Source organism: Notechis scutatus, chromosome 1 (assembly GCF_049901735.1).
Source record: "Notechis scutatus isolate UNSWTSFEM ecotype Mainland chromosome 1, rNotScu1.2, whole genome shotgun sequence".
In the NCBI taxonomy this organism is placed as follows: Eukaryota; Metazoa; Chordata; class Lepidosauria; order Squamata; family Elapidae; genus Notechis; species Notechis scutatus.
Window position 1 is genome coordinate 300,534,259 of NC_142009.1, and position 27,475 is coordinate 300,561,733.

General features: G+C 38.2%; 1 protein-coding gene across 1 annotated transcript in view; it reads right to left on the reverse strand.

Moving 5' to 3' along the window:
• TC2N (tandem C2 domains, nuclear) overlaps positions 1 to 27,475 on the reverse strand; it is a 30,798-nt gene that overhangs the window by 1,327 nt on the left and 1,996 nt on the right. The window contains exons 2-11 of the mRNA XM_026679198.2: positions 15,186 to 15,293; positions 13,655 to 13,882; positions 9,432 to 9,605; positions 7,057 to 7,148; positions 6,411 to 6,468; positions 4,155 to 4,255; positions 2,609 to 2,725; positions 2,276 to 2,467; positions 868 to 982; positions 12 to 211 (exon numbers count right to left, since the gene is read on the reverse strand). Of these exons, the coding sequence (XP_026534983.1) occupies positions 12 to 211; positions 868 to 982; positions 2,276 to 2,467; positions 2,609 to 2,725; positions 4,155 to 4,255; positions 6,411 to 6,468; positions 7,057 to 7,148; positions 9,432 to 9,605; positions 13,655 to 13,882; positions 15,186 to 15,252 (1,344 nt within the window). The 5' untranslated portion in view covers positions 15,253 to 15,293. The remainder of the gene's footprint in view (positions 1 to 11; positions 212 to 867; positions 983 to 2,275; positions 2,468 to 2,608; positions 2,726 to 4,154; positions 4,256 to 6,410; positions 6,469 to 7,056; positions 7,149 to 9,431; positions 9,606 to 13,654; positions 13,883 to 15,185; positions 15,294 to 27,475) is intronic.

Below are 27,475 nucleotides of genomic sequence, written 5' to 3' on the forward strand. Positions count from 1 at the left end.
AACAAACCAACCTGTCCCAGGAAATGTTTTCTTCTCACTGAGCTCCTACTATAGAGTTTGATGAGAAAGTTTATTCCATGTTCATTCTGGCTCACAGGGAACATCAGGGTTTCTCCCCATTTTACTTGACTGTTAGTAGATTTCAGCAAACGAGTTTTTTTCTTATCAACCAATCCTTCAGTGCTGAGCATCACAATCTTTACAAAAAAATCTATGGTAGAATTAATGACAATTTTTAAAATGTTTTCATTGTGTGAAGTTTGAAATCCCAAAGTGAAAGAATATGTTACTGTTAATTATAATTGATGCAATATCTTTGAATATGATGGGCATATCATACCCCCCCTCCAGGGCTGATGCATTTTAAGGCATAGAATACCCTGCTTACCTCTTGGAAACAAACTCTGCTTAAGCAGCTTCAGTTCCCAGTATCAGGCTGTTATAAAGACCAATGGAATTCATCCTTCTACTTGATGATGCAATTTTCCCTGTTAACTTTGTCCATGCCAGTCAATGATTGTAACAGAAAAGGTAGCCTATTGCTATCTTGACTGCAACCACCCCCACACCTGTATAATTCTATTCAAACTTCTAAACATATTTGAATATTAAATAACAGGCTTTAAGAAAGCATATTTTAAAATAAACAGGATCAACTGAGAGGATTCAGAAGAAATTGTTTCTTTTTACTTTTACTTTTATGTATCTGGGAAGGCTAGATAGTAGATCAAGATATGACATGCCTTTATATAAAAGTCATTATATAATCATAAACCACACAGAGCAGCAGACACACAGAGATGTGTAATTTTGTATTTAAACATGCTCTCATTTATGGAATTTGACCAATAAGACTATAGTATTTACTTGAAGACAATGGTGTGGATGAACTTGGAAGGTTCTGAGCTTCTAGGATTTGCAACTGGATCCGGCTGTTTACTGCTTGAAAACAGGTGCCTATTTTCAATTCTGCAGAACACACCTGCACAGAGAGTCAAAGAGCAAAGAAATGTTCCATCTTCATCTTAGCCAAGTTTCACAAATAAAATATTTTGTTACACAGGTGTGTAGTGAAAAGATCAGACTTTCAGTTTAATCAAACATTAGCTCTATCTTTTTTTTTTAAACTGCCTGATAATGCTACTTTTGTATGCTATATAATTGTAAGTTCTGATCCTTCCAAATTTGCCAGAATCAAGATTGGGATTTTTTTTAAAAAACCTATTGTATATGTTTTTTGGAAAATGCTGTCAGGATTTCTGTAGAATTTCCCCATTCTTTAAAATGGCAGAATCTTTTCCCCCCAGATTATGAATTGTTTTTTTTAATTGTTTTTTTTTAAACTGCTTACATTTCTAAAGACTTTTTCATGAGGTTGGGATGACCTTTGGTTCATGGAATTCATTTTCTGGTTCTTTAGAGCCAGTTCTGGCAAATGTTAATAAGTGAAGCTGCAATATAACTTCCTTGTGTGAAATTCTATAGTGATGGAATTTTATAATTTAAATACTTTCATTACCAATGTAGCTCCATTTCAGAGGAATGCCAATCTATTGTACATATGGAGAGTAAATAAGATGATAGATATTTTCAAGAACCCTTGCCACACAAAAAGGGCTTACAAATTGTAGGAAGCAAGATAGTATTCATAAGCAGGCAATATTTCACTGATTCGTGGAGTAAATGAAGGAGGGTAAGATGCTGCCTTGCAAGGGTCTCTTATGTAGGCTATCTCAAAAAAATTATAGTTTTAATTTTCTTGTGAAGATATCAGCTGTTCAAGGTAGGTCAGACCAGAGAAAATCAACAGACTTATTAAGGCTATCCTTTTTGAAACAAGTCAAATCCTGTTATATAATCCAGCCTCAGAATAAAAACTACTATTATATTAGAGATATATAGCTATTGTGAATGTATAGCTAGGATGGAGGGGAATTTACAACAGGTTAAGGGGAAGAAGGAGTTGAAATATCTGAAGAATTATAGACTTTGCACCCTGTTTATAATTTTTCAGACATTACCTTGTAGATAAAAAGGAACAGGTTGCAATTTGGCAATGGAAGAAGTGAATGTGGAAGACTTAGCTGATAGGGGCTACAAGTGAGGGACCTCTTTTCTCCTTGCATGTCCCCCCTCCCAGCATTGGGGGCTCCTGATAAAAGTGGGGAAGAATGAATGAATATAAAAAGGACCGACAATTAAAATATCCCAAGGATTCTTGAAGGAGATACACAGGACTTTATGCAAGTACAGAAATGTAGAATTGGTTTCTTACTAAAGCTTTGGAAGGAGGTGTTATCATCAGCCAATAATCCACTTCCTGTGAACTGAGGTCTCGCAGGGGCAAAATACATTCTCCTATAGTTTTTCTCCTGGGAATTAGGGATTGTACTTTGAACACAAGTCTTGCAGTCTGGAGAAGTTGCAGTTTAATAGCAAACACAAAGGTTTCCATGAACTCAATGTCCTAAAGGCAAGCGACAGTCAAATGTAAAATTTGGGGGGGAAAATCCTTATCCATAATCACTCTTGTGTCTCTGCTTTTATCAATTCACATATTACATGTAAAAGAATTTTGAAATAGATTTTTTTTTAAAGGGCCACTTACATTGGAAGCTTCTTTTGCTAAACATCTGAACTGCACTGGTTTGTGTAGGGTGAGGATTCCTTTGATGGATATTTGAGGATGTTCTTCACAAGTAGATGACCAGTTCAAATCTTTGCACTACAAATTTGAAAATTAACAATGCAATCTTGGAAAACACAACTATGTGCTTAATTTCCTTATGTTAGTTTGCTTTATTTATGATAAACATTATTCATCTTACTATAAAATATGGTTCTTCAACTGCATAAACTCTCAAGGCAACCTTGCCAATTAAAATTATTGCCTTAGATAATTATTGCTGAAAAAGTGATTAAATACTGGCTGTCTAAGATAAAAGTTACACTAATGCCTCTTTCTTATACTTTCATGAATCCAGCATAGTTAATAATCATTAATTAACACAATAAAAATTATAATGAAATGAAGTAGATTAAAGCACAAAGTATTCTCTTTCCAAATATTATGTCTGAAGATGTACTGGTTTATGAAACAGTATGTACTCTGTATATTCACTGTCCCAATTCAATTCCACCCATTTTCAAATAAAAGGATTTCATACAGCAAAATTCTAGTTTTATGTCTAAATCCAGAGTAGATGTAATGGAAGATGTTCCAACTCAGTATAAAGCAGTTTGTATAGCATTTCATCTATTGCTAATAAAATCTAGCTAGAATCAATAATGATGTTCATATGTATAATAAAAGGTGTCATTGTCCATTAAGACTTGCTTAGATGGATCCATTAAGTGGGGCATTTTTATCTCCCCTTCACACAAGATTTGTATATTTCGTGGCGGGGGGGGAGTTGTGATAATGATTTTTTATTATAATTTTTTTATCTGTTGTTTTACATTTGGTGTTTTATATGATTGTGCACTGCCTAGTGTCACTGTTGGTGAGACAGGCAATTGTACCAATAAATAAATAAATAAATAAACAAAATAAATAAATAAATAAAATTAAAATGTCTTATTGTTCCTAGATGTACTCAGGATGTGTATGGGATTACACAGAGAAAGATACGGTGGGTGAGATTGCCTGGGAGTATGTATGTGTACATGTGTTATAGAAAGATAGAATCATCAAAAAGAAGAACTGAATGAGGTATTACTGTATAATAGTTAATGAAAATCTCACACATATTTTCATTATTTTAGTTAGAATGGTTATCATTTTAAACACTTTATTAAGCTTTCCAGTGGATGTTTCTATTTTTTCATAGGAGCCAGATGCACCAGTCTTGAATGAAACCTGGATAACATGAAATTAAAGTAGGGCGAGACAAAATTTTTAAAAAGCTGCACATATTATTTGTCTATTTAATTTGAATCTGTCCAGTAAGTGTATCTCTGAACAGGTTACTCTATACTGCGTATTTAATAATAAATGGAACTACTGTGGTTTTTAGAAGGAGGATTATTTGTCAACCTAATGGTTCTTGCCTAACAACTGAGTTTAGGATATAAACTAGATTTTCTTTCCCCACAAATGCCCTTAATGGAACCATTCAAGAACCAGTAACTGAATGCTTTTTAGGATTACTTACTTTCAAGATGGTGATCCATATCTGTTCTACAGAAAAAAGGTAGCACACCTTCACGTTCAGCCTGCCAAATTCTCTTTCGTCACCTGATAATGTAATTGTATCTGGGGATAAATCCAAAAACACTTTTGGAACTTGTTCTCAAAAGCTGAAAAAACATTAGCTTATCCAGTGAATTCAGACTACTTAAAAAAAAAAAAAAACCTGTTCTCATGACTTCAATATTTCTCCCTACTGCCAGGATATGTCAGCTGTTACGTATAAGGAAATACATGTTTGATACAAATCAAATTTGTGAGTGTTTCAGCTGTTTATGACTAATCCTGCCTTAATGCGTCATAAAAGGTGTTTTTAAAACTACATTAGCAAGATAGTGGGTTGCCAACATTCTTCAACATACACCTGCACTGGCAGAACCAAAGAGATTAACCTTTTCACCAGTGTTGTATCACTCTACCAAGCAAAGTGTATGCTAAAAAGGACCAGGCAAATGAATCTAAAACAATGCACTATGCTAGGCTTCTGAAAGTACTTTTTTTTAGTCTGCAGCAATCTTTGCCAACCTGCCACTTTTCAGATGCAGTAGGACTGCAATTCCCAGAATTCTGAGCAAGGATGACTTAACACAGGATGCACTACGTCAAAAACACACTCAATATAAGTTCACTCCAGTGCAGTGTGAGGAATATTTCTTTATGCTAATAAAATGCTTGCTTCCTTTTGTCAGCTTTAGAGCAGTGATTTTATGAGCTTCAATTTGAAATGTCATTTCATTCTCTTTTCTACATGGTACCTTCACTTACTATTCAATATTTGCCCATTTCCTACAGACAAGAGTTTTTTGCTTTAGTGGATTTTTCCAATCCCTGGCCTTCATTTTCCCTAACCCAGGGATGTCAACCTGGCAGCCCACAGGCTGGACGCGTCACACGCAGCTCCATAAATAGGAAAAATGTCACGAAATGTCACATGACGGCAACGTGACGCCATGAGTTTGACAGATAACAGATAATCAGAGTTGGAAGGGACCTTATAGGTCATCTAATCCAACCCCCCCGCCCAAGCCATTACACCATTTCTGACAAATAGCAATCCAATCTCTTCTTGAAAGTCTCAGTGATGGCCCTCCCACAACTTCCGAGGGCAAGCTGTTCCATTGGTTGATTGTTCTTACTGTCAGAAAGTTTCTCCTTATTTCCAGGTTAAATCACTCCTTGTTCAATTTCCATCCATTATTCCTTGTCTGGCCTACAGGTGCTTCAGAAAATAGTTTGACCCCTTCCTCTCTGTGGCAGACCCTCAGATCAATTTGGAAGACTGCTATCATGTCTCCCCTGGTTCTTCTCTTCACTTGACTAGCCATGCCCAGTTCTTGTAACCGTTCTTCAAATGTTTTAGTCTCTGGTCCCCTAATCAACCTGGTTGCTCTTCTCCGTACTTTTTTTTCTAGAGTCTCAACATCTTTTTTATAATGTGGTGACCAAAACTGGATACAGTACTCTAGATGTGGTCTTACTAAGGCTTTATAGAGTGGTATTAGTACCACTTGACACCCATGTACTGACTGACACCTGTGCCCTAACTACTCAGAATTTCCAATGATTTTTTTTCCACCTAAAAGCCATTATGGTTCAGCCATTCCACATTTGTACCAATTCATATTGTAGTTATATATTTGAATATGCATAGGTAAAGAAGTTTCCATGTGGAGAATAAGGAGGTCAGCAAACCACTTTTATGAAATTCCTCTACTCTGGATATATTAGCTTTACAAGCTAAGGGAGCTTAGGGAGAGAGTTTTCTTTCTTTTTTTAATATTGAGGATTAAAAAAATTATTTATCTATTTATTATATCAAATATTGTAGTCTAGGAAGTCATGCAATATATATTAACTAGGTCTCATGTTTGCTGGGTTTAATCAACTTAAGTTAAGCTTAAGGCTATAACTTATTCCAATCTATAGTTTTCTTCCGGTTAAGTCTATTTTTAGCTGTTATTAAGATACCAGTGTAACCTCCACTTCTAATAAAGCTAGAAAGAGAAGTATTAACAGAAATTCTGGAACTTTTAAGTCAAAATATATTTTGATTTTATAAAAATATAACGTAGGACCTATATTGGCCTACATCTATAGCATGCTTGTATCAGGTATTTCCGGCCTTCACAGGTCCCTCTCATCATATGAGGCCCAGTTTACCAGATCACTACCAGACATAAGACAAGACAACAGTGCTCATTACCTAAACTCCTGTTATTACCTTGTGAATTCTTTCTGGAGGAGATGCTGCTTGGTACACTGGAGGCAGAATCATACCTCTTCCAGCAAAAAAAAAAAAAAAAAGTGTGATTAGTTAACATAAAACAAAACAAGAACAAGGAAATACAGAACTAATCGTGAGATCAAAATATATTAGAAAGGAATTACAGATAGTCCTCTACTTATGACTGGTTGCTTAACAACAATTCAGAGGTAGGACAGACTCAGAAAAAGTGACTTACAACTTGTCCTCAAAGTTACAACCAATGCACTACCCCTGCAGTCATGTGATTGCAATTCAGGCACTTGGCAACTGGCTTGCATTTACAACAGTTTGCATCTTGTTATGCAATCATGGTTTGTGACCTTTCTAGACAGCTTCTGAGAAAAAAGTCATTTGGGGAAGACAGGTTTGTTTAACAACTGTGTTATTCACCTAACAACCACATGATTTGCTTAATGATTGCAGTAAAAATGGTCACAAAATTGGATCCAGTCACATGATGATTCTCTTAATGGCCACATCATTTAGCAAATTGAAATTCCAGTTTCACTTGCGGTCACAGGTCAAAGAGTACCTGTAATCAATCATTTGCCATTATTAATAAAGCTTGGAATCACATTAATACTAAATAACACTTATTTACCTGAAGAAAGTGCTGTGGTGGGCTTGTAAGATCAAACATAGAATGACTTAAAGAGGAAGAGCAGGGCAACGTGCTCCTTCTTAAATCACAAACTGAAAAAGAAACAGAAATGTCAAAAGCAATTTGGTTTTGAAAAATTCTATGCTATATTCTATAACTCAATAAAATGTTAAACTTGAAAAAATTCTGTACCAGAATGTGGTTGATATGAGGTTGATATAAACTATTATAAAATTTAATAAATTATTTTGATTCATAACCAAGTGAGAAATGGCTATCACTTTCTAAGAACAGACAAGTCTAACTCTGGGCCACTCAAACAATCACAAATAAAAATATGTGAAACAGTGCAAAACATCACCACTTGAAATGCTGCAAACTGACTGCATTTCAGTGGAAGACAACTGGACATTTCTAATATTCTAGACATTACAGGAGGACAGCTGTGTCAATCTATAGAGGCAAAAAATCAGGAGGAGTCTAGTGGCATCTTTTCCTATTAATGAGTATCATTAACTGCATGAACTTTTATAAGCTACAGCACAAATGTTTGATAAAGTGAGCTGTAGCTCACAAAAGCTTATGCCTTCTAATACAACCTGCTAGTCAGAAAAGGTGCTACCAGATTCTTCCTATCCCAAAGGCGCTTTTGGGATACCGTGGTATATACTAGGTACCCAACCGTGACCTAGATAACTGAGAATCTCCATAGACAAATTCTTCTTGGTTTCTAATGTTCTAACCGTAGTCAACAAGGGCAACAGAAGATCAGAGCTTGGCTCCTCGATTTTTATTTAATGTTGCAAGAGTAGGTCAGGTGGCTGTCTATGCTGACTGCTAGTACAGACAAAACTGGAAACATACAGTAATTGCCAACCAAACAAAAACAGACACGGGGAAAAGTCAAGCAGAGGTTGAATCTTTTATTAGAAAACAATTCTGCCCAGCTTTATGAGAGTTTTCCTTTACATTCCTTGCATTCCCTTAAATTTTCCCTGCCAAGAAGGTAACATAAGACAAAGAGAGCCACACTTTAACTTCTGTAGGAATGGACATGACTCTATGGCACAAGACTGCAATGGCAAGAAGCAAAAAAGTCAACAAGCCAATAAGAAGTCCGATCGTAGCTCTAGGAGCAGCAAGCAAGTCTGAAAAAGCTTCACACACCCCAAGAACTGAGTCAGCAAAAGTTAAACAACATCAGAAAGAAACAACACATGCAAACAGTAAATTAAAGTTCAAACAATCAACCCAGTTCATGTTCTATGGATATTTAAATAACTTCATACAGCCTGAATAGCATTGGCAACATCTGAGTTTAAGTCAGTGTCAATCTTGAAGCAATGTACATGTATGCATGTATAAAAGCACCTAGATACATACATGAAATATATACCAAATATTTTATAAGACTGAAGTAACTTAGCAGGAAGATTGGCAGTCATGCAGATACAACCATCTTCTTCTGTCTGTCTTTGTATTTAATAGCTGTTCCCCTCTCAATATTCCACTCACACATCACTCCAACCAATCTAAACTAACAACAGCAGGTACCTGTGACTGTTGCTATACTAGCTAAGCGAAGGTGGAAAACATTTGAAAGGAAAGCAGCCCAACTAAAGGCCAGAAAGTAGCATGAATAGCAGTTAGGAAATCAAAAATACTGCCACACATAATATCCAAACTTGGTTCCAATAGAAAAAACACAGAAAATGTATTTCCATTTCAGTACAAAATTCTTAAAATACCACATCTACACCAAACTGGCTCTCAAGTGTTACAGTATGCTCGTGAAAAACTATTCATTGATTAATTCCCTAAAGCAAAACCATTCAACTGGGCTTGGAGTTTTCTGTACTTCACCTGGTCAGTTTATGTCAAATAGTGATCATCCTTAAACTATTTTCTTCCTTAGACTTCTGCTTTTGCTTCAAAGAAATGCAGTCCATATAAATACTACAAAGATTTATCCCCTCAGGTAAAGCTGCCCTTTAAATTAACTTGTTCTTCTTCCTTTCAGAGTCTTGTACCTAAAGTATGTAGCTTTGGTGCAATAAAGAGCTTGAATATCCTGCCCAAGAACTGGATACAAATACAAGAATAGCCTGAAAGAACAAAATACAGAACTGTACTAATAGGAGCAGCCTGAATGTAAGGCCATTTGGGAAATCCATCAGAAATAGACACATAAACATGTAGAAAAATATTAGTCTGGTTGTGGAAAATAATTTTTAGGACATTTATGTTTTCCTAGTTTAATGTAGGCTTATTTTATTCACAATATAAAAGGGCAGAATTCATGTCTGTTGTCTTTTAATACTATTCTTTAAAATGGAGAAAATGTATGTTCATTCACAACTAATGAACTCTTTTACCTGACCCATATAATCTCTTGTTCACCATTTTTTCTGTGAGGTCTTGACTGAAATCTGGAGAAAGAGGTGGCAGTTGCATATAGAATGGGTTATACACCACATCAGCAGGAGGTCTTTGATGGTATATATTGGAAAGTTCTGCTTTCCGATCACTGAAAGACGTTACAACTGAACCTGAAAAGTATGATGCATTATTAAGCAAATCATCACTGAACTGAAATTATATGTAAAATATGAGAAGGAGGTCAGCCTAAAACAGATTCTAAAAAACAAGTTTCTTTTTCCTATGTTTCATGGCTATATAGAAATCAGTATTTTAATATATAATATCGCAAAAATAAAAGCTGCTACTAGAGTCAAGTACTTTCATATTGATATTAGACATTTAAAAAAGTTGGGGAGAAATTAAGTGCATGTTCCTTATTTTGCGTATTATTGACATTTGTAAAGCATTACTAGCTACACTAATTGGTTGTTCCAGCAGGAGTTGTAGGGGAAGAGAAACAGTTGGCTCCAAGTAGGAATAGAACCCAGAGGAAGGATTCCTATGCTGCTATTGCTCTTGTGGTATATAAGCACAAACTGGATATGGCTGTTTGGCCAATCTACAGCAAAGTTTGATGGCAGCAATTATTCCTTTGGAGCAATGTTGAAGGGAAGATCATGCCCTTTAAGATTAGCCTTGGAAAGCCAGGATTATGCATCGGTCCCACTGAAATGATACTAAATAGTCCAAATAGCAAGTCAGTGTTAGAGATATCCCGCCCTTAAAAAAAGTTATGTTTCTAAAGATGGCCAAGATGGTGAGGAAAACTTGATTCAAGCAGAAGGCTTTGAAAAATGTTGTCATTTTTCCAAGACTTTGGAAAGAAAGAAATATCTGGGTGAAGGGGGAACAGGATCTTTTTATACGGAAAAGAGTTTACCAGGTTGACAGGCCAATGCCATGGCTACCAAAAAGACTATCAACCATGAAATAACGTGGGGTGGTATAGAAAGAACAAGAGGGAGCCATCAGTCCAAAAATAGTATGGATGTTTTAAGATAGACACATAGTTAGGTCTTTCATAAATTGCTTCTGTGGGCTAAAGAAAAATATTTGGGAAAAACAAACAAGGAAAGAATGCCATTACTGAAGAGAGGAGTAAGGGTCATGCACCAAGTATCAGAAAATGATAGACTTGATAATACCAATAAAGGAGAGTATTTATAGCTCAGAATTGAAATGAGGGTTCCTTGTTGCTCTCTGATCTGGGTTCATTTTCTTGCAGATGTTTCATTATCCAAACTAGGTAACATCATCATGCTAGTTTTTGCTAACACTGATGATGTTACCTAGTTTGTGTAATGAAAGGTCTGCAAGAAAACAACCCAGCTCAGAAAGCAACAAGGAACCCTCAATGTGATATGCAAGGATTGTTTCTAAGTGAAGTCTTCAAAAGGTTTCTGTTTAGGTGAACAGGGAGCTCTCATGGAAAGTTTGGAAGAGGCAATGTAACCCACCTCTCCCTGTAAAAGGAATGTAGGCATGGCTTTGGGCAAGGAAGGCATGAATTGTTAAAGGAAGTGAAATGGCAACTCGGTCCTAAAAAATGGAAAGCATGAGGAAGAAATTTGAAATAATTCCATCAGGATTTTTTCTGCTATAAGAGAGGAATAACAGATAGGGCAGAGAGAAACACTTTCAAGATTCTGTTACTCTACCCCACTACAATAAAGCAGCACACCCAGAATCCCTACAGTGTCTGTCTCTTGGCTTGGCCCATCTCAAGGAGCTGACATCAATTCTGAAAGCCTCACTACTTTCATCAGAAAGGCATCAAACCATGCAGTTAGGTTTTTAAACCTATCTGAAGGGCACCTCCATAAGGGATTTGTGGTGTTGGGCAGCTCCCAAATAACACAAATAAATAAGCACACTTGTAAGATGCTTTGCTATTCAGTTTGCAGTCAGTCAGATGCACCCTTGGTATCTTGTTTCATACCTGGTGGAAATTATACTTAAAACAACTTAATTTACAGAAGTTAACATTAGAACATGGCTTATTTTAGATGGTTAGAAATTGTTCAATGTTGTTCTCATTTCTCTTCTAATCATTAAAGAGGCAAAGGAGTTACAAGAGTCATCCCAATTCACTTTCCTGATCAAATTTATTATTATGATAAGAATGCTTGGAATTGAGCATTTCAGAAAAAGAAGGAACTGCAAGTATCCTCTATATCACCGGTCGCCAACAGTGGGTTGCGGCCCACTGGTGGGCCATGAGAAAATTTTGGTGGGCCACAGAGAAATCTCACTCCCAGAGCACCTCACCAAAGCAATTAATCCAGTCTGCGCAGAAACACAAGGCTGCTCAGCCCACATGGCCCACGGGAACCCGGCCCGCAGGAACCCTCCCTGCCCACTCACTCCTTACTCGGCAAACTTGTCTGGTAAGTTGCTATTTTTCCTTTTTCCGACCATCATCTGTTCTGCTGTTCTGTGCCAGGACATTTAGATTAGCTAGGAAGCAGGAAATGGTTGGATTTCTTGCTTTCTAGCTAAGCACAGCCAAACCTCCCTTAGGACTGAAGGTTTGCTTGCAAGCAAATTCAGTACAGATTCATGGCAAGCAAATTTGAGAGACTGAGTTAGCCGATGGCAGATAGATAGATCACTGAATGATTCTGTGAGCAACTCAATCTGCCTGCTTTGCCTAATTTTGGATAAAAGTTGCTTTTTTAATAAAAAAATCAATATTTACATACATAGTGAGATGTGACTTAATTTTATGAGTTTGCTTGCAAGCAAATTTTATGTGACAGACTGAGCTAGCCAATGGCAGATAGATAGATCTCTGAATGAATCTGTGATTCTGTGAGCAACTCAATCTGCCTGCCTGCTTTGCCTGATTTTGGGTAAAAGTTGCTCTTTTTTATAAAAAATTCAATATATATATAAATATTTATAATATTTACATACAAGCCATGCCCAGCCAGTCACATGACCACCAAGCCACAGCCAAAAATTAGGCCATGTCCACAAAACCAGTTAGTAGTCCCTGGGATCTAAACATGAGTTTGGTGGTCCCTGAGGTCCAAAAGGTTGGTGACCCCTGCTCTATATATCATGATGGCTAGCAGGACAATTCTGGGAGTTGAACTTCACATCTTAAAACTGTCAAATTTGAGAAGCACTGCTCTATATTATAAAACCACAAGTGCAGATTTAATGTGCAAGTCCATTATTCTAGGATTGTTATGTGGTTAAAACTATGTTTAGGAATAGTTTAAACATTAAGAGCTAAAATTTCCAGTAACACAAAACAGTTGACTTTTTTTTAGATTGTAATGCCAGGAATACTCTAAACTTCTGGCTTATATAACTCTCTGCTCTGAGAGTCCTTGGCATGCCTTTCACAATAAGATATTGTTTTTTTTTCATTCAGTAGACTCTAGGGACAAGTAAGGCTAGCAAGTTCAGAAGTAGGAACAAAAAAGCATATTGTCATGAGAAGGGACCTATATCTGGCTGAAACAAGGCCTTTGCTCTACTGTCCAATCCAGATTAAGTCATGCAGCTGGAATAAAAACCATCATCTGAAAGAAACAGCAGTTTTTTAAAAAGTTTGATCTGCATGTTTAAAGAATAAAAAGACTAAAACCAATCTCAGTTGGTTTTGGAAAGGAGTTTTCCTTCTTGCACACGGTCAATGAAATGCATTTTAGGTTAACGAGTGATGGATAGGAGGACAGACTTCCATGAAGTCACAGAATAATCCGAAACAGTAACAAAAATATATACTTTAATAACCTACAATTCATTATAGAATTTACAAACAAATCAACTAATAGAGCCTACTGTATACTATTTTTGGTCTTGCTTTTTAGCTTTAAGCCACCATCAAAAACAGGTAACAATCCAAAAGGATCAAACACAAGTAAAAACATCAAATAAAAGAAAACCTATGGGGAAAAGCTGTGTTTTTACTTTATTCATTAAAGCTTAAAGAGTATCAATGGCCTATTTCAATGTTGTATGTGTAGGGGAGACTGGTGAGAAACCAAGGACGACTTCTATCTACCTAGTCTTACAGAAGATCACTTTTTGCTACATGTATCTATATAGTTTGATCTTAATTAGCAATTTGAACAAGTAATCAATTGCATAAGCAGGTTTCCAATGCATCAAAAGGCAGCCTCTCAAAAAGACACATTAATTTTACACTCTTTCATGTTTTTACCTTGAAGTCCCCCAAGGTGTGGATTACTAAGGTTCCGAGGTTGGATGTAAGCAAGTTTGAACTGAGGAACTACAAAGGGTATTTCTTTGCCACCTGGTGGGAACTTAGAGAGAAGATAATCTTCTGAACAGCCAACCTGCTTTTTCATGGATACAGAAGACAAAGGAGGTTTCTCCACTACTTTTGATGTATACTTGTCAGTAACTGTAGACTGTTTCTCCAGAGAGGCTGTTATATAACACAAAAAGAACCAAATGCATTCAGTACTTAATTCATGATATTTTGTATTTTAATAGGATCACAGACAAATAAATTTATATGGAGCAGTTAATGGTAAATATATCAATTTTGAGACAGTTGCAAATGGTTCTAGAATATTATAACTGATGATTTCAATTATTTGTCAGTGCTGGTTAAGAGAAGGTCTCAGAAGCAGTAAATACCAGTTTACTTAAAATTATAAATACAGTCAAAACTTAATTCTAATCATTACATACATCATTATATATCCCAGAAAAAAGGTAAAGTGCCAGTTGACTGGAGTATGGCCAACTTTATGCCTCCTTAAGCATCTGTAAAATATTTTGATTTTGACAAACTATTTCATAAAGTACAACATGATGTTCTGATTAGCAAGTTAGCTGGCAAGTGTGGGCTAGATAGCATGACAGCCTAGGAGATGAAAAACTCATTCCAAAATGGAATTGAAACTCTGCCCATCAAATTGGAAAGAGATACAAATAATCCACAACTTAACAACGGTTCATTTAAAGTTTTAAAGTTACAATGGTACTGAAAAAATGACTTACGACTATTTTTCACACTTAACTACCATTGCAGCATCTCCATGATCCTATCATCAAAATTCAGATGTTTGGCAACTAACTCATATTTATCATGGTTGCAGTATCCCAGGGTCATGTAATCACCTTTTCTCAACTTCTGGCAAGCAAAGTCAATGGGGAAGCCCAATTCACTTAACAACCATGTTACTAACTTAACAACTGCAGTGATTACTAACATTACCATGTTACTAACAGTAACAACTGTGCCAAGAAAGGATGTAAAATGGGGCAAAATTCACTTATCAACTGTCTCGCTTAGCAACATAAATATTGGGCTCAATTGTGGTCATAAGTCAAGGACTACCTGTACAATAGTTAGTGCATGAGTTCAAGTGAAAGCGAGCTGCCATCTATTAGCAAAGCTTTACTTTGGACTAGAGGTAGGCTAGGGAGCCTAAAAGGCCCCTTCCAATTATACGGTCTGATGAGTGTTATTTTGGTCTCCCACAATATTTTCCTTTTTGCCATATTGGCTGAGAATGTTCACTTTAAGATTACCACCCTGCAGTACTAAATGTACCTATAATCGGTTCTTTTAGGATCAGATATTATGACATCACAATTAGATTTTCACAAATTTTACCCATGACACTGTTGAAAATAATAATTGCTCCTCCCAAGCAATAGTTACTAGTTTTGTCATTTCACCATTAAAAAAATAAGATATTTAAATTAGTTAAACTTACCATTATGTTTTTCTTTGTTAGCATATAAACATCCTCTACAACAATTCTTAATGCATTCTGTTGCCATTACTGCTTCTAAACAAGCTGGAAGCAATGAAGAAGGCAGACCTGGAAATTATTAGAAAATTAGATCAGAAATACAGAAAAAAATCATCTTTTTCCTCATTTTATAAGTGTTCAGTGCAATGATTAGGAGGTTCAATCTCCTGAAATAAAACATGGGGACAATGTTAAGTCCAACTTTTCACTTTTGTAAGTATATAAGTATATCAATATCCTACACTCCACTACATTAAAGTTAAAAATAAATTTATTTTTTTAAAAACTACAAAGTGTAAAATATGCAGGAAATTTAAAAATCTACTGAAGAGCTTTCTTCAGCACATAAACTCTGGAGGACTGGAACATTAAAACTATTTAAACGTTAAGACTGAAACCTGAATTAGTAGGTGCCAAATTTATGGTCCAATAGAGCAGGGGTCCCCAACCACCGGTCCCGGACCGGGACCGGTCCGTGGAACAATTTCTACCGGGCCGCCGGTTTGCTGGGCGCCGCCATCTTGTTTTGATGAAAAAGTGCTTCCGGTGAGCTTTTCCGGTAGAAAGCGGCGTTTGGGTGCTGAAATAATCCTCGCGCCTTAGTTTCATCGGGGGTGGTTCAACAAAACTAAGGCGCGAGGATTCTTTCAGCACGCATGGCAAGGCGAGCCGGCGACCGTCCCGAAGCTGTCGTGAAGCCCATCGACACAGGAACAAAGGAGGAGTTGAAGGTGACGGGGAGAAGCGGGGACGGCTGGCTGGCCGGTCACTTGGCTCGCCTTGCCATGCGTGCTGATGCCGGTACCGGGCCGCGGATGATTTTGTGATGACAGTACCGGGCCGCGGATGATTTTGTGATGCCGGTACCGGGCCGCGGATGATTTTGTGATGCCGGTACCGGGCGCGGCACAAAAAGGTTGGGGGCCACTGCAATAGAGGACCTACTATTGCCTACGGCAGTGTTTCTCAACCTTCATAACTTTAAGGTGGGTGGACTTCAACTCCCAGAATTGCCCAGACAACACAGCTGACTGGGGAATTCTGGGAATTGGACCCTACTCATCTTACAGTTGCCAACGTTGAGAAATTCTGATCTAGGGAATGGGCTATTTCTCAGTTGAGGTAAGTAGATAATCTACCTACCTACTTCCAGAGGAACGTTTCTGCAACAGATGATTCACTCTTATTATTGCTCTCTGGAACTAAAAACTAAAATGATCTGGTCTCTTCTATTTGACAAAGATTTTCACCAGAGACCATTACTGACACAGGGTTCTGGAAGAAATATCCTATTTGTTCATTGGAAGAGCTATATCCATCAGTAGAGAAAAGAAATCACATATCACACCATGATTATGGAAAAGTAGTCCAGCACCTCCGGAATGAATTCCAAATGAATGGTCCAGAGGTTTTGCTTTTGCCTTTCATCAGCAAACGTGTTTTTGTGTGTATATGTGCTCTCTTTGTTAGTGCTGGCAAAAAAAGGGAAGCACAGTTGGGGGCGTGGGCAGTCTAAGGCAGGGGTCTCCAACCTTGGCAACTTTAAGACTTGCGGACTTCAACTCCCAGAATTCCTCAGCCAGCTTTGCTGGCTGAGGAATTCTGGGAGTTGAAGTCCGCAAGTCTTAAAGTTGCCAAGGTTGGAGACCCCTGGTCTAAGGTCTCTAAAGAGTTAAAGCTAGATGGTTTTAAGTGCAACGGGCAACTATACGGTAGTTAAATGAGTTCTCTCTCTGCTTGCAGAGTGATAAATGCCAGTGTGAACCAATGTCTTTCTATAAATACCATCCTGAGGCAAGTCCTAAGTCAGCAGACAAATCATAATTTCTTTTGATATTAAATGATATTAGGTAAATATTCATGGATAGGTTATGCATACACAGGTTAAATATTCAGTTATGCATAATAGGGTTACTATGCTCAGTTTAAAATTGAGGATGAACTGATTTCACCTTTGCAAACAGAATGGCAAAAAGCAAATATTGCTATACAGCTATGTAGGAATTTACATTAATGCATGGGTATCTACAGAACAAAATATGGCATCTTAACCTACTTAATCATTTTGGTCAAGAGTCACACTGAAAACCTTTCATTTGTTACTATTTTAATTTCTCTCCTATAAGGAAATACCCTTAAATAATTGTATTTCTTAGAAGGAAATAAACTTAATACTCATAAAGAGAAAACCCCTATGAAATAGATCATGTTCTTTAATGACAAGATACATCACAACACTGCAGCAATACTTAATTGGATACTACACAACTCAACAATTAACTCCTTAATTTCACAACACATGGACAGATTTAACCATAGCTTAATCTGGGAAACTGTGAGCATTCTAGAACAAGCTAAGTCCAACAAAGCTAGAGCATTTCTGGAGACCTTAAACAACATCTACATACCATTCACAAGAGACAATCAAAGAGCCAAAAAGGAAACAAAGAGACTAAAACACCTCCTCACCGGCAATCAACACCCAGATGAGCAGAGATGAACAGCAAGATCAATATTAGACCAACAATCAAGTAGTAAACAATACCCAGTCAAGGAACTACCAAATCAGACAAACAAATTAACAGTAAATAGCCTAATTAAGGAATCACCAAGACCACCCCCACCAACATTGACAGGGCAAATCACTAGTATATAAAATGAAAGCAAATCCCATTCCCTACTATCCTTGGTGATATTACCTAGTTTGGTAGTGAAACATCTGTAAGGAAACAACCCAGCTCAGAGAGCAGCTCAACCCTGAGCTACAAATATTATCTTCTATGGATAGATACTACACAGAATATTCCAGCATAGTCATTGTTCCCTGTGCTGTAAGGCAGGGGTACTCAATGGATCTAGGTCAGGGGTGGGCAAACTTTTTGGCTCGGGGGCCGCATTGACTTTTAAAATTTGACAGACGGGCGGGTCAGCACAAGATTTTTGGGAATCGCCCCCCCTTCCCCCCTCTTCTCCTCCTTCCCCTCCCCTCGGAGGCCCCTGAATCAGGAGTTGCTACCGCCGGCGGCTCCAGTCCCGCGTTGCCTCGGGAAGGGAAAGGCTAAAAGGAAGAGCCGCGGTGGTGCTTTGCAACGGGAGCAGCGGCACCGGAGGCTCAGGCTCAGCGGCTCCTGGTTTTGCCTTTTCCTTCCCAAGGCAACACGGGACTGGAGCCGCACAGAGCTGCGCCGGCGGTAGCAACTCCTGACAGCCCCAGCCGGACACCTGAGCGGAGCCGGGCAAACTGCCTGTTGCTGCTACCGGAGCACCGCCAGGTCGCCTCCTCCAAGCAGCCTGCCCGCCCACCGGGCTTCCTCTGCCCGCGCGGCTCGGGGCCAGGCGCAGCGCCCGCGAGTTAAAAGGAAGCCGAAAGTTGCTGGGAAGTTGCTTGGGTGCTGGGAGCAGGCTTTTAAAGTGCCGCCCGAGCAAAGTTTAAGCAGCCCACCCGCCCGCCGGACGGAATCCTTCCTGCTCCTCAGCGGAAGACGCTCCAGCCTGCAAACTTTGCCTTTGCAAAGTTTAAGCCTGAAGCCCGGAAACCCAAGCAACTTCCCAGCAACTTTCGGCTTGTTTTAACTGCGGGCGCTGCGCCTGGCGGAGGGGAAGCCCGGAGCCTCCTCCAAGCAGCCTGCCCGCCCGCCCGCCGGGCTTCCTTCCGCCACGCGGCTTGGGGCCAGGCGCGGCGCCCACGCAGTTAAAAGGAAGCCGAAAGTTGCTGGGAAGTTGCTCGGGTGCTGGGAGCAGGCTTTTAAAGTGCCGCCCAAGCAAAGTTTAAGCCTGGAAGCCCGGAAATCGAGCAACTTCCCAGCAACTTTCCGTTTTAACTCGCGGGCACTCGCACCTCGCCCGAGCCGCACGGTGGAGGAAGCCCGGAGCGCCGCCGGGTCGCCTCCTCAAGCAGCCTGCCTGCCCGCCCGCCTGCCCGCGGGCTTCCCCTCCGCTGCGCGGCTCAGGGCCAGGCGCGAGTGCCCGCGAGTTAAAACGAAGCGGAAAGTTGCTGGGAAGTTGCTCGGGTGCTGGGAGCAGGCTTTAAAGTGCCACCCGAGCAGGACCGCCGAGCTGGGAACGGGGCACCAAGGCAGGGCAAGGCTCCACCAGCAGCGGCCTAGCTTTAGGTGGCTCCAAGCAGCCCGCCCGCCCGCCGGTTGGAACCCTTCCCGCTCCTCGGCGGGAAGACGCTCCAGCCTGCAAGCTTTGCCTTTGCAAAGTTTAAGCCTGGAAGCCCCGGAAAAAAAAGGGAATCGGCGGAACTCACCTTCGGAGAGGTCGCACTGAAGGTGATTTCGAACTCCCAGCCGAGGCCTTTGCAAATTTCTTTTCTTTCCTACCCCTAGATCGTTCTGCACTGTTTTGCAGCTTTGGGGGCCACGCGGCACAGGGCAATATTTTTCAGGGCGGGCCGGATTGGACAGACCAATGGCAGCGATTTTTTTCAGGGGCGGGCCGCATTGGACAGACCAACGGGCCGGATGTGGCCCGCGGGCCGTAGTTTGCCCACCCTGATCTAGGTAGTATTTGAAACCACACCCCAGTCCCTACTGCTCAAAAGGTTGGGGGCCACTTCCCTGAGATTAATGCAAAACCACTATACAAAGCTTCCTTATATGCAGGCTGTCTTCAACTATATGGGTTCCCAACTATCTGCACTACAAATGGAGTGCCAGTCAGCAGAGTACACAGCAGTTCGTAAGTGAACTTACTACATGGCACTGCAGCATTCAGTTACAGAACAGGATCAGCAGGCATGGTTAAAAAGTAAATAAAAATAAAGTGGAAATAAAGCCTGACTCTTGATTTGATTATGTGCCTATTCTGTGAACGCTAAAATGTTTAACCAGTTACTCTTTGTCTAATTCAAGGCAATGATAGTTAATTTATACAAATGAAGTTTCAGAAGTAGCTTGATACACGGCATCTTCAACATAATCATTTTGCTCTTGAGTAAGCACAAGACTCAGACGGAAAACCTCTGGTTTGTTATTATTTTCTCTCCAATAAGGAAATACCTTTATTTAAATTGTGCTTCTAGAAGGAAATAAACTTGGTACTCATAAAAAACCCCTCTGAAATGGATCATGTTCTGTAAATAGTGAATCAGGCATTAAATTGGGCATTAAATATGGCAGTCCACAAAACTGTACACAGAACATAAAGTAATAGAAATATATCAGTCATTCAAACCCAAACAATGGGTGCATTTAATGATTAGTTATCCCTACTTTCATATCCTATTTATCTTCTATTGCTTATGGTGGCACATGATGGTAATATTTTAGTATGACAAGTCATCTTTATTTACCTAACGACCAGCACAATTCTCAAAAACTTAATATTTTTAGCATTAAAGTTATGTTATAATCTTGATCACAACAGAACTAAATCCATTACAAAATAATTCTTAAGAATTATTTCAACAAAATAACTGTATTATTAGAGCATTTCAACAGAAACGTATATTATTAGGGCATAATGAAAATGAAAGGAAAATCAACATTATCTTTGTCCCAGCCTTTGCCTTATTTCCACTGTGGCAAACCAGAACCTAGCTACTGGGTGAATGATGGAAGATTTTGAATTTTCCAAAAGATCTGATTGTCTTCAACCAGTTTATATAATAGGGGTAAAATAAAATGGATCTGAACAACCTTGTAAAATTTACAAGATGTGGCTGATTGTTTCTTAGCACAACATGGCAGGTGCTCTCTCAATGGAATTTTAGTGTGTTTGCCTTGCAACAATGCATAAAGAAGGATGCTAGCTTTAAAGAGTGGTTTTTCACCCTGGGAGGGAGGGAAGAATGGATGGACAGACAGATATGACAGGTTGCTAACATTTTATGGAGACCAATAAACTATTTATATATTCTTGGGTAAATACTATTCTGGTTCCAATACAATCTTAGTAACCCAAATTCTATTATTCTGGGACAACCTGTTTACCTCAGGCCACCGATCCGTATCATTCATTCTTTGGATGACCATTGGTCATTATCTTAATAACATTAAAAATGGTATGTAATAAGTCTGCATGGTGCAAGCTTCTAACCTATTACTAATTTCCATTGGAAATTGAAAAGTCATCAGCAAAAACAAAAAGCAGCAAGCTTACTGAAAGGAAATGACTTTTAGTTAACTATTAGTCTCTAAGCTTGTATCCGAATTTTAAGTTCTTTTAAAAATTATATTTTTCAATTCATTTTTGGACACACATCAGTTTAATTTCTTTTGGAAATTTCAGACAATGCACCATTTATCATAATGGTATGATTGACATGATCACAGCAGTTGCCAGTTTATATTTGCTGTATAACCTTCTCAAGCATTTAAAATCCCTAATTCAAAAAAGCAACTTTTCAGAAAAAATTAAATCATACTCCCCAACTTCAGGGTTAGCCACAACCTACTATTTAGCATTCTTCATAGATAATTTACCAATTGATCCCACAGCAAATACATTATGAACTATGCAAACTAATGTCAAAAATAAAATTAGAGCAATGGAAATGCAGATTCAATAGATTTGTGTAGATGGTGGTAGATAAAGTCTTTGTGTGATAACTTCTTACTTAATAATTTGAATAAAATGTCTATTATGCTTAGCTGAATGCCTATGCATGAGGGAAAAAGCACATAGAACTGAAGAGATAAAGACTCTTAGCTTAATATGTAACTTTCCTGCTCATGATCATTGCCAGCTAACTTCTGAATTTTCTACATTCCTACCGGAGAGAAATGACTTTTAGCAAATCATAAAAACGATTAGACTAACTGCAGTCTGTATGACTAAGAATCCTCAACCTGTAAATAGAACCGCCAGCAAAGTATAGGCAGGGGTGGGATACTGACGGTGTAACAACCGGTCTGGTGATCGCGCACTTTGCGCACGCATGAACAACAATGCAAAAATCCTTATCTGCTATGTTACTTTGGGGAGCAATCTGCTCTTCTGCAGTGATCAACTGGGTTATGGACTTTGTCTCTTCTCCAGCAGAAAAATACTTTGGTGCATCATTTTTATCTCTAAGTTACCCTGAATTATTTTTGATTTCTTCAAATACTACACACAAACACAAAGGGAAGCTATGGCCCATCTGGAACTGCTGCACAACTTATCAAACAAAATGAAATACAAGAACACCAAGCAACAATGTATACAGTAAATATAACCTTTTAATAAACTACTGATAACTCAACTTGCCATGGAAATCACCTCGGCAATGACAATCTTTAATTACACATTACATAAACATGTATGAAGATACTTAGTTCTATTATTGGCCTGGATTAAAACTCACATTGTTATCCCTTTGTTATTCAAGGAAACCACTCATTGCTTTTAACTGGGTAATTTCCTCTTTTGGATGCTTATTGCATAATTACATATTATGATACCATATCCCTTTATCTTCCCATTTCTCAGAATGGTTTTTTCGAAGAACACAAAACAGCTCTACAGTTACTGCTAACACCACAACTTCTGTAAATATTGTTTTTCTTCAGCTGTAGGCAGTTGATGTTATTCTTATTTCCATTTGCTGACAACTCATTAATCCTATTGTGGCATGATTCTCTATGTGATAGTGTAGGTCTAAATGACTCGACATTTAACTATGAGCTCAACAAAAGCTGGATGAACTCAAGCTTCATGAATGGAACTTTAAAACTGGGAAGTGTAGGAAGAGTTAAACCACTTTTATTCTACTTCGCAAATTAAAATATATGTAGATGCAGCATAGTTTCATGCAAATTAAGACCCCAAAGGAGGGGCCAAACTAAAAAAAAAGGCATTTGGCAACAGTTTTCATAAAAAAAATATTGAGAAAATTTAAGATTGTAAGAATTAATGCAAGATCATAAAACTAATTGCTCAGAATCAGGGCTTCGTTAGACAAAGCTATTCCTATCCCCCAAATGAGGGAGGAAGTAGAGCTCAATTCACCATGAGCAAATGAATAAATTTGTAGATTCCTAATCAATAATGAATAAAGAATCTCTTACGTCAGAACATTGGCTGCAATTCAGATCTGAAACTAAAAACAAGGTATCACAAGTTATTTTTCTTATTTAAAGAAATCATAGCTTTTGGTCATTTCATTTGTGTGCAGAAGAGTACTGGCACATTTGAAGGTCTCAAGATTAAGAAACTTAAATTTATACTGAATACAATCTAATTACTTTTCAAAGTATTAATACTATACTATTATTCTCTTGGGTTGATTTGCAAAGTTTCAATGACACCTTGTATCTTGCATGTATTTCCTTACATGTTAACTTTAGCTCATTATACTATGCAAACTCAATTATTATGATCCTTTAATACAGTTTTATATTTTAATGTCTTATAAATAATGTGAACTTTAATTATTCAGTAAACTATATTTAAGCCAACTAGTAAAATGCACAGGTGAAATTCCTGTGTATTGACTTATAACCTCAATTGGGACCAGAATTTTAGTCACTAAGTGATGTGATTATCAACATGAGCAGACCTCACTTTATGACCATTTTTACTGTGGTGGCCTGAGTGCTCCATTTTCACTGGCAGGGGCACCACAGGCCAGTCCTTCACTGTTTCAAGAGCAGCCCCATGGTCCAGATCTAAACACCCCACGGGGTGGATCCGGCCCCCAGGCCTTGAGTTTGACACCCCTGCTCTAGAGAGACATAATACATACATACGGTAGTTGTAGATACTAGTCAAATTAACTAAAGGTAGTCCTCAGCTTACAACTACAAATGAGCCCAAAATTTCTGTTGCTAAGCAAGATATTTAAGTGAGTTTTGCCTCTTTTTATGTCCTTTCTTGCCACAACTGTTAGGTGAATCACTGTAGTTGTTAAGCTAGTAATATGGTTGTTAAGTGAATCTGGTTTCCTCATTGACTTTACTTGTCAGAAGTTCGCAAAAGGTGATCGCATGACCCCAGGACACTGCAGCTGTCATAAATAGGAGTCACTTGCCAAGCATCTGAATTTTGATCCCATGACCATGGTAATATGCTGCAACGGTTGTAAATGTGAAAAACGGTCATAAGTCACTTTTTTTTAGTGCTGTTGTAATTTTGAACAATCACTAAACAAACTGTTGTAAGTCGAGGACTACTTGTACATTGCACATCCTTTCCTGATTAAGATCGATCTTAAAACAAAATTGGTTCTGCAGCTTGATGGCAGAAAGCCTCCGTTTATGACAGTGCTTGGCTAAGACTTCTAACATTATAAACCCACCGTCATCCAAGAAGCAGTTTTGCAACTTTTAAAATTTTAAAGCAGTGCAGATTAAGGATGAAGGGAATAGAGTCAAATGATGACTCACTTGAAAGTGTGGGTGAGGAGTATAAGGCAGATGATAAGAATCACCATTTAAATTGCTAATAATTAATACTTTGAAGGCAGAGAAGAACTGGTCTCACCCTGCGAGAATGGGAAGAACGTGATCACATTTTTCTTATAGTGCGGTGCATAAATATAATCAAATTTTTTAAAGTAACAAACACATTGTCTACAGCTATAAGCTCATGAGCAAAATAGTCTCTTAATAAATAAATTCTGAGAAAATACAAGTAGCATACTGGAACAAAACCATGACAGAAATGAGACAATGCAATGTGGAATCTAAATAGACTTAAACACAGTCAGTGGGGCACATTTTATTTATTTACTGTACTTTCAGCCATAAGGTATGCTTTTTAATACCGTAAATTATTTGCCACACATTGGAGTTACCTCCAATAAATACACATTTCTAATAAACAAAAGTTACCCTGAGTTTTAGCAGCTTGTTTCATTAAAGGGTAAGGATTCAAATAATACTCAGATTAACCTTGTCTGGATTTCAAGTTGGAATTGCAAAAAAGCAAACTTAGTTTCAACTGATAGCTTCACCCATCCTTGTAAAAGAGTATTTACAGATTTAACCATTGAACAATTCAAAATGGAAAAAAAAAAAAGAATAAGGGGCTGTGGAAAGGGAAGAGAGAAATATTTATTTATTTATATATTTTGTATGCCACTTTTCAAAATCAAATTTTCCTAGAATGGTTTACAGTACAATACAATATATGAAATCATAAATATCCAATAAAACAAATGCATTAATTAAAATGTAAAATAAAGTAGTTCATGAGAATATTGCAAAAAAAAAAACCAACCCCACCCACTTCTGCCTATTTATGCAACAGTAGTAATTGAATCAGGTACATGGTGGCTCAGTGGCTAAGACGCTGAGCTTGTCGATCAGAAAGGTCAGCAGTTCAGCAGTTCAAATCCCTAGCATCGCTTAACAGAGTGAGCTCTCGTTACTTGTCCCAGCTTCTGCCAACCTAGCAGTTCGAAAGCATGTAAAAATGCAAGTAGAAAAATAGGGACCACTTTGGTGGGAATGTAACAGCATTTAGTCATGCCGGCCACATGACCATGGAGACGTCTTCAGACAGTGCTGGCTCTGTGCGAGGGGAACCTTTACCTTTATAATTGAATCAATGCTATTATTGTGGTCCCTTCAAATACATCTAAGGCTTAGTGGCTGATTCTACTCTCTACCTTAAAAGGTAAACTGAATGACACTTCTCCTAGACACAACATAGCTAGGATTTAACTAGAAAAAATGCACCCAAGTGAAGACTTGCCAAGACTTCCTTTGAAAGTAAGTTTTAAAAACCAATTGAATCATACTTAGGTGATCAAAGTTATGCATCAGAACAGAATGTCCAGATAGTATAAATCTTTAGCAATGGAATTTAGATTAAAAAGTGGTGTAGGCAGGTGAGGAAAGAACTTTAAACCAAGTGGGCTTGAGGTTATTTTTCATTTTATTTATTTTTAGTAGTTAAAGGGCACTCCCATGAGTAGCCATTCAAGGAGAAGGAAAAATTAAGGAGAGACTCGCCTATTTAAAAAAAATGCACATACAAGATCTATAATTCCTTGCTATGACACATAGCAAAGAAGAAATAGTATTTTGCCTTTTAACTGCAATGAACTTCAGAAACTATTGAAGAAGCATAAGTTAGCAATTAATTGAATTCATATCTCTAATTCAAGAGTTTCAACTATACCTACCTGTAGTCACATTAAAAGTAAATGTAACAAAGTAATTGTGAAACAATTTGCAGGCACAGGCTATCCATATCTTAATTCTGAATAAATATTAGTAATGGGATAAAAGCAATCGGAGCTAATATGCTCTTATGGATAAGAAGCTACATAATAAAGTAGATAAATACAGTGTAAAAAAATGAGAGTGTTTATGAGTCATACCATCCTTTCAACATCTTCACTGACTGGGAAGGAATATGAACACTGATCAGCCAGGTCTCCATGGCTCTTTTTCTTTAAAACCCATTACACATGCAAAATTCAGCTTTACAGAAAAACAATCCACTTAGTAGGACTGACCACTGATTTAAATATTTCATTTGTTGATAGTGTTTTCCCCAAAATAAGACTTGATCATATATCAAAAGATTCATTAGGACTTATTTTCGGGGAAACACGGTATCAGAGTGATGGTGAGGGACTGCCCCCCCACTGCCCCAGCCCTCTCTGGCCGGGCACCCCACTCTCAGTGTGCGCACAAGAGATGGCGAGCGTGCAGGAGCTGACCATGTCTGGCAGCGGCCGCAGTCCACCGGCCCCTTGGCAGGCACTCTGTGGATGTGCAGGTTGCGCAGCCTCAGAGTGTGCCGGCCAAGGACACTGTTGGCCCTCACGTGCTCACCACCTCCTGTGCTGGCCATGCCCCCAAGGACTGACAATCTTAACTGAGGCTTATTTTGGGGGTAGGGCATAAATTATGACCATCCTGAAAATCACCTTATTTTCTGGTTGGGTCTTATTTTGGGGAAAACACGATATATCTGGATTTACACAGAAATGTGTACACTTTTGCCTCTGCGAAAAGATATGATTAACTACATTCCCACACACTGCTATATAGGTTTATTCAAATGATATTAAGCAACAAAGTTTATTTGTGTTTTGTGAATGTCATTTTGGTGGTTTGTACAGAACTGTTCATGGTCTACCATATTGTGTATATATAGCCATTAGAAGGGAAAGTCACCTTTTAAAGTTAATTATGATGCATCTTAAATCTTTTTAAAATTATCCTCTTATCAGCACATTTTAAGATTAAAAAAGGGTTAGTTACAACCAAACAACAGAGTAGCCACATCAGAACTGGAAAAATCTAGAGGACCAGTTAATGGCAACAATGAACAACTCTACTTTTGTGTTGTCATCTAGCTGAGGTCTG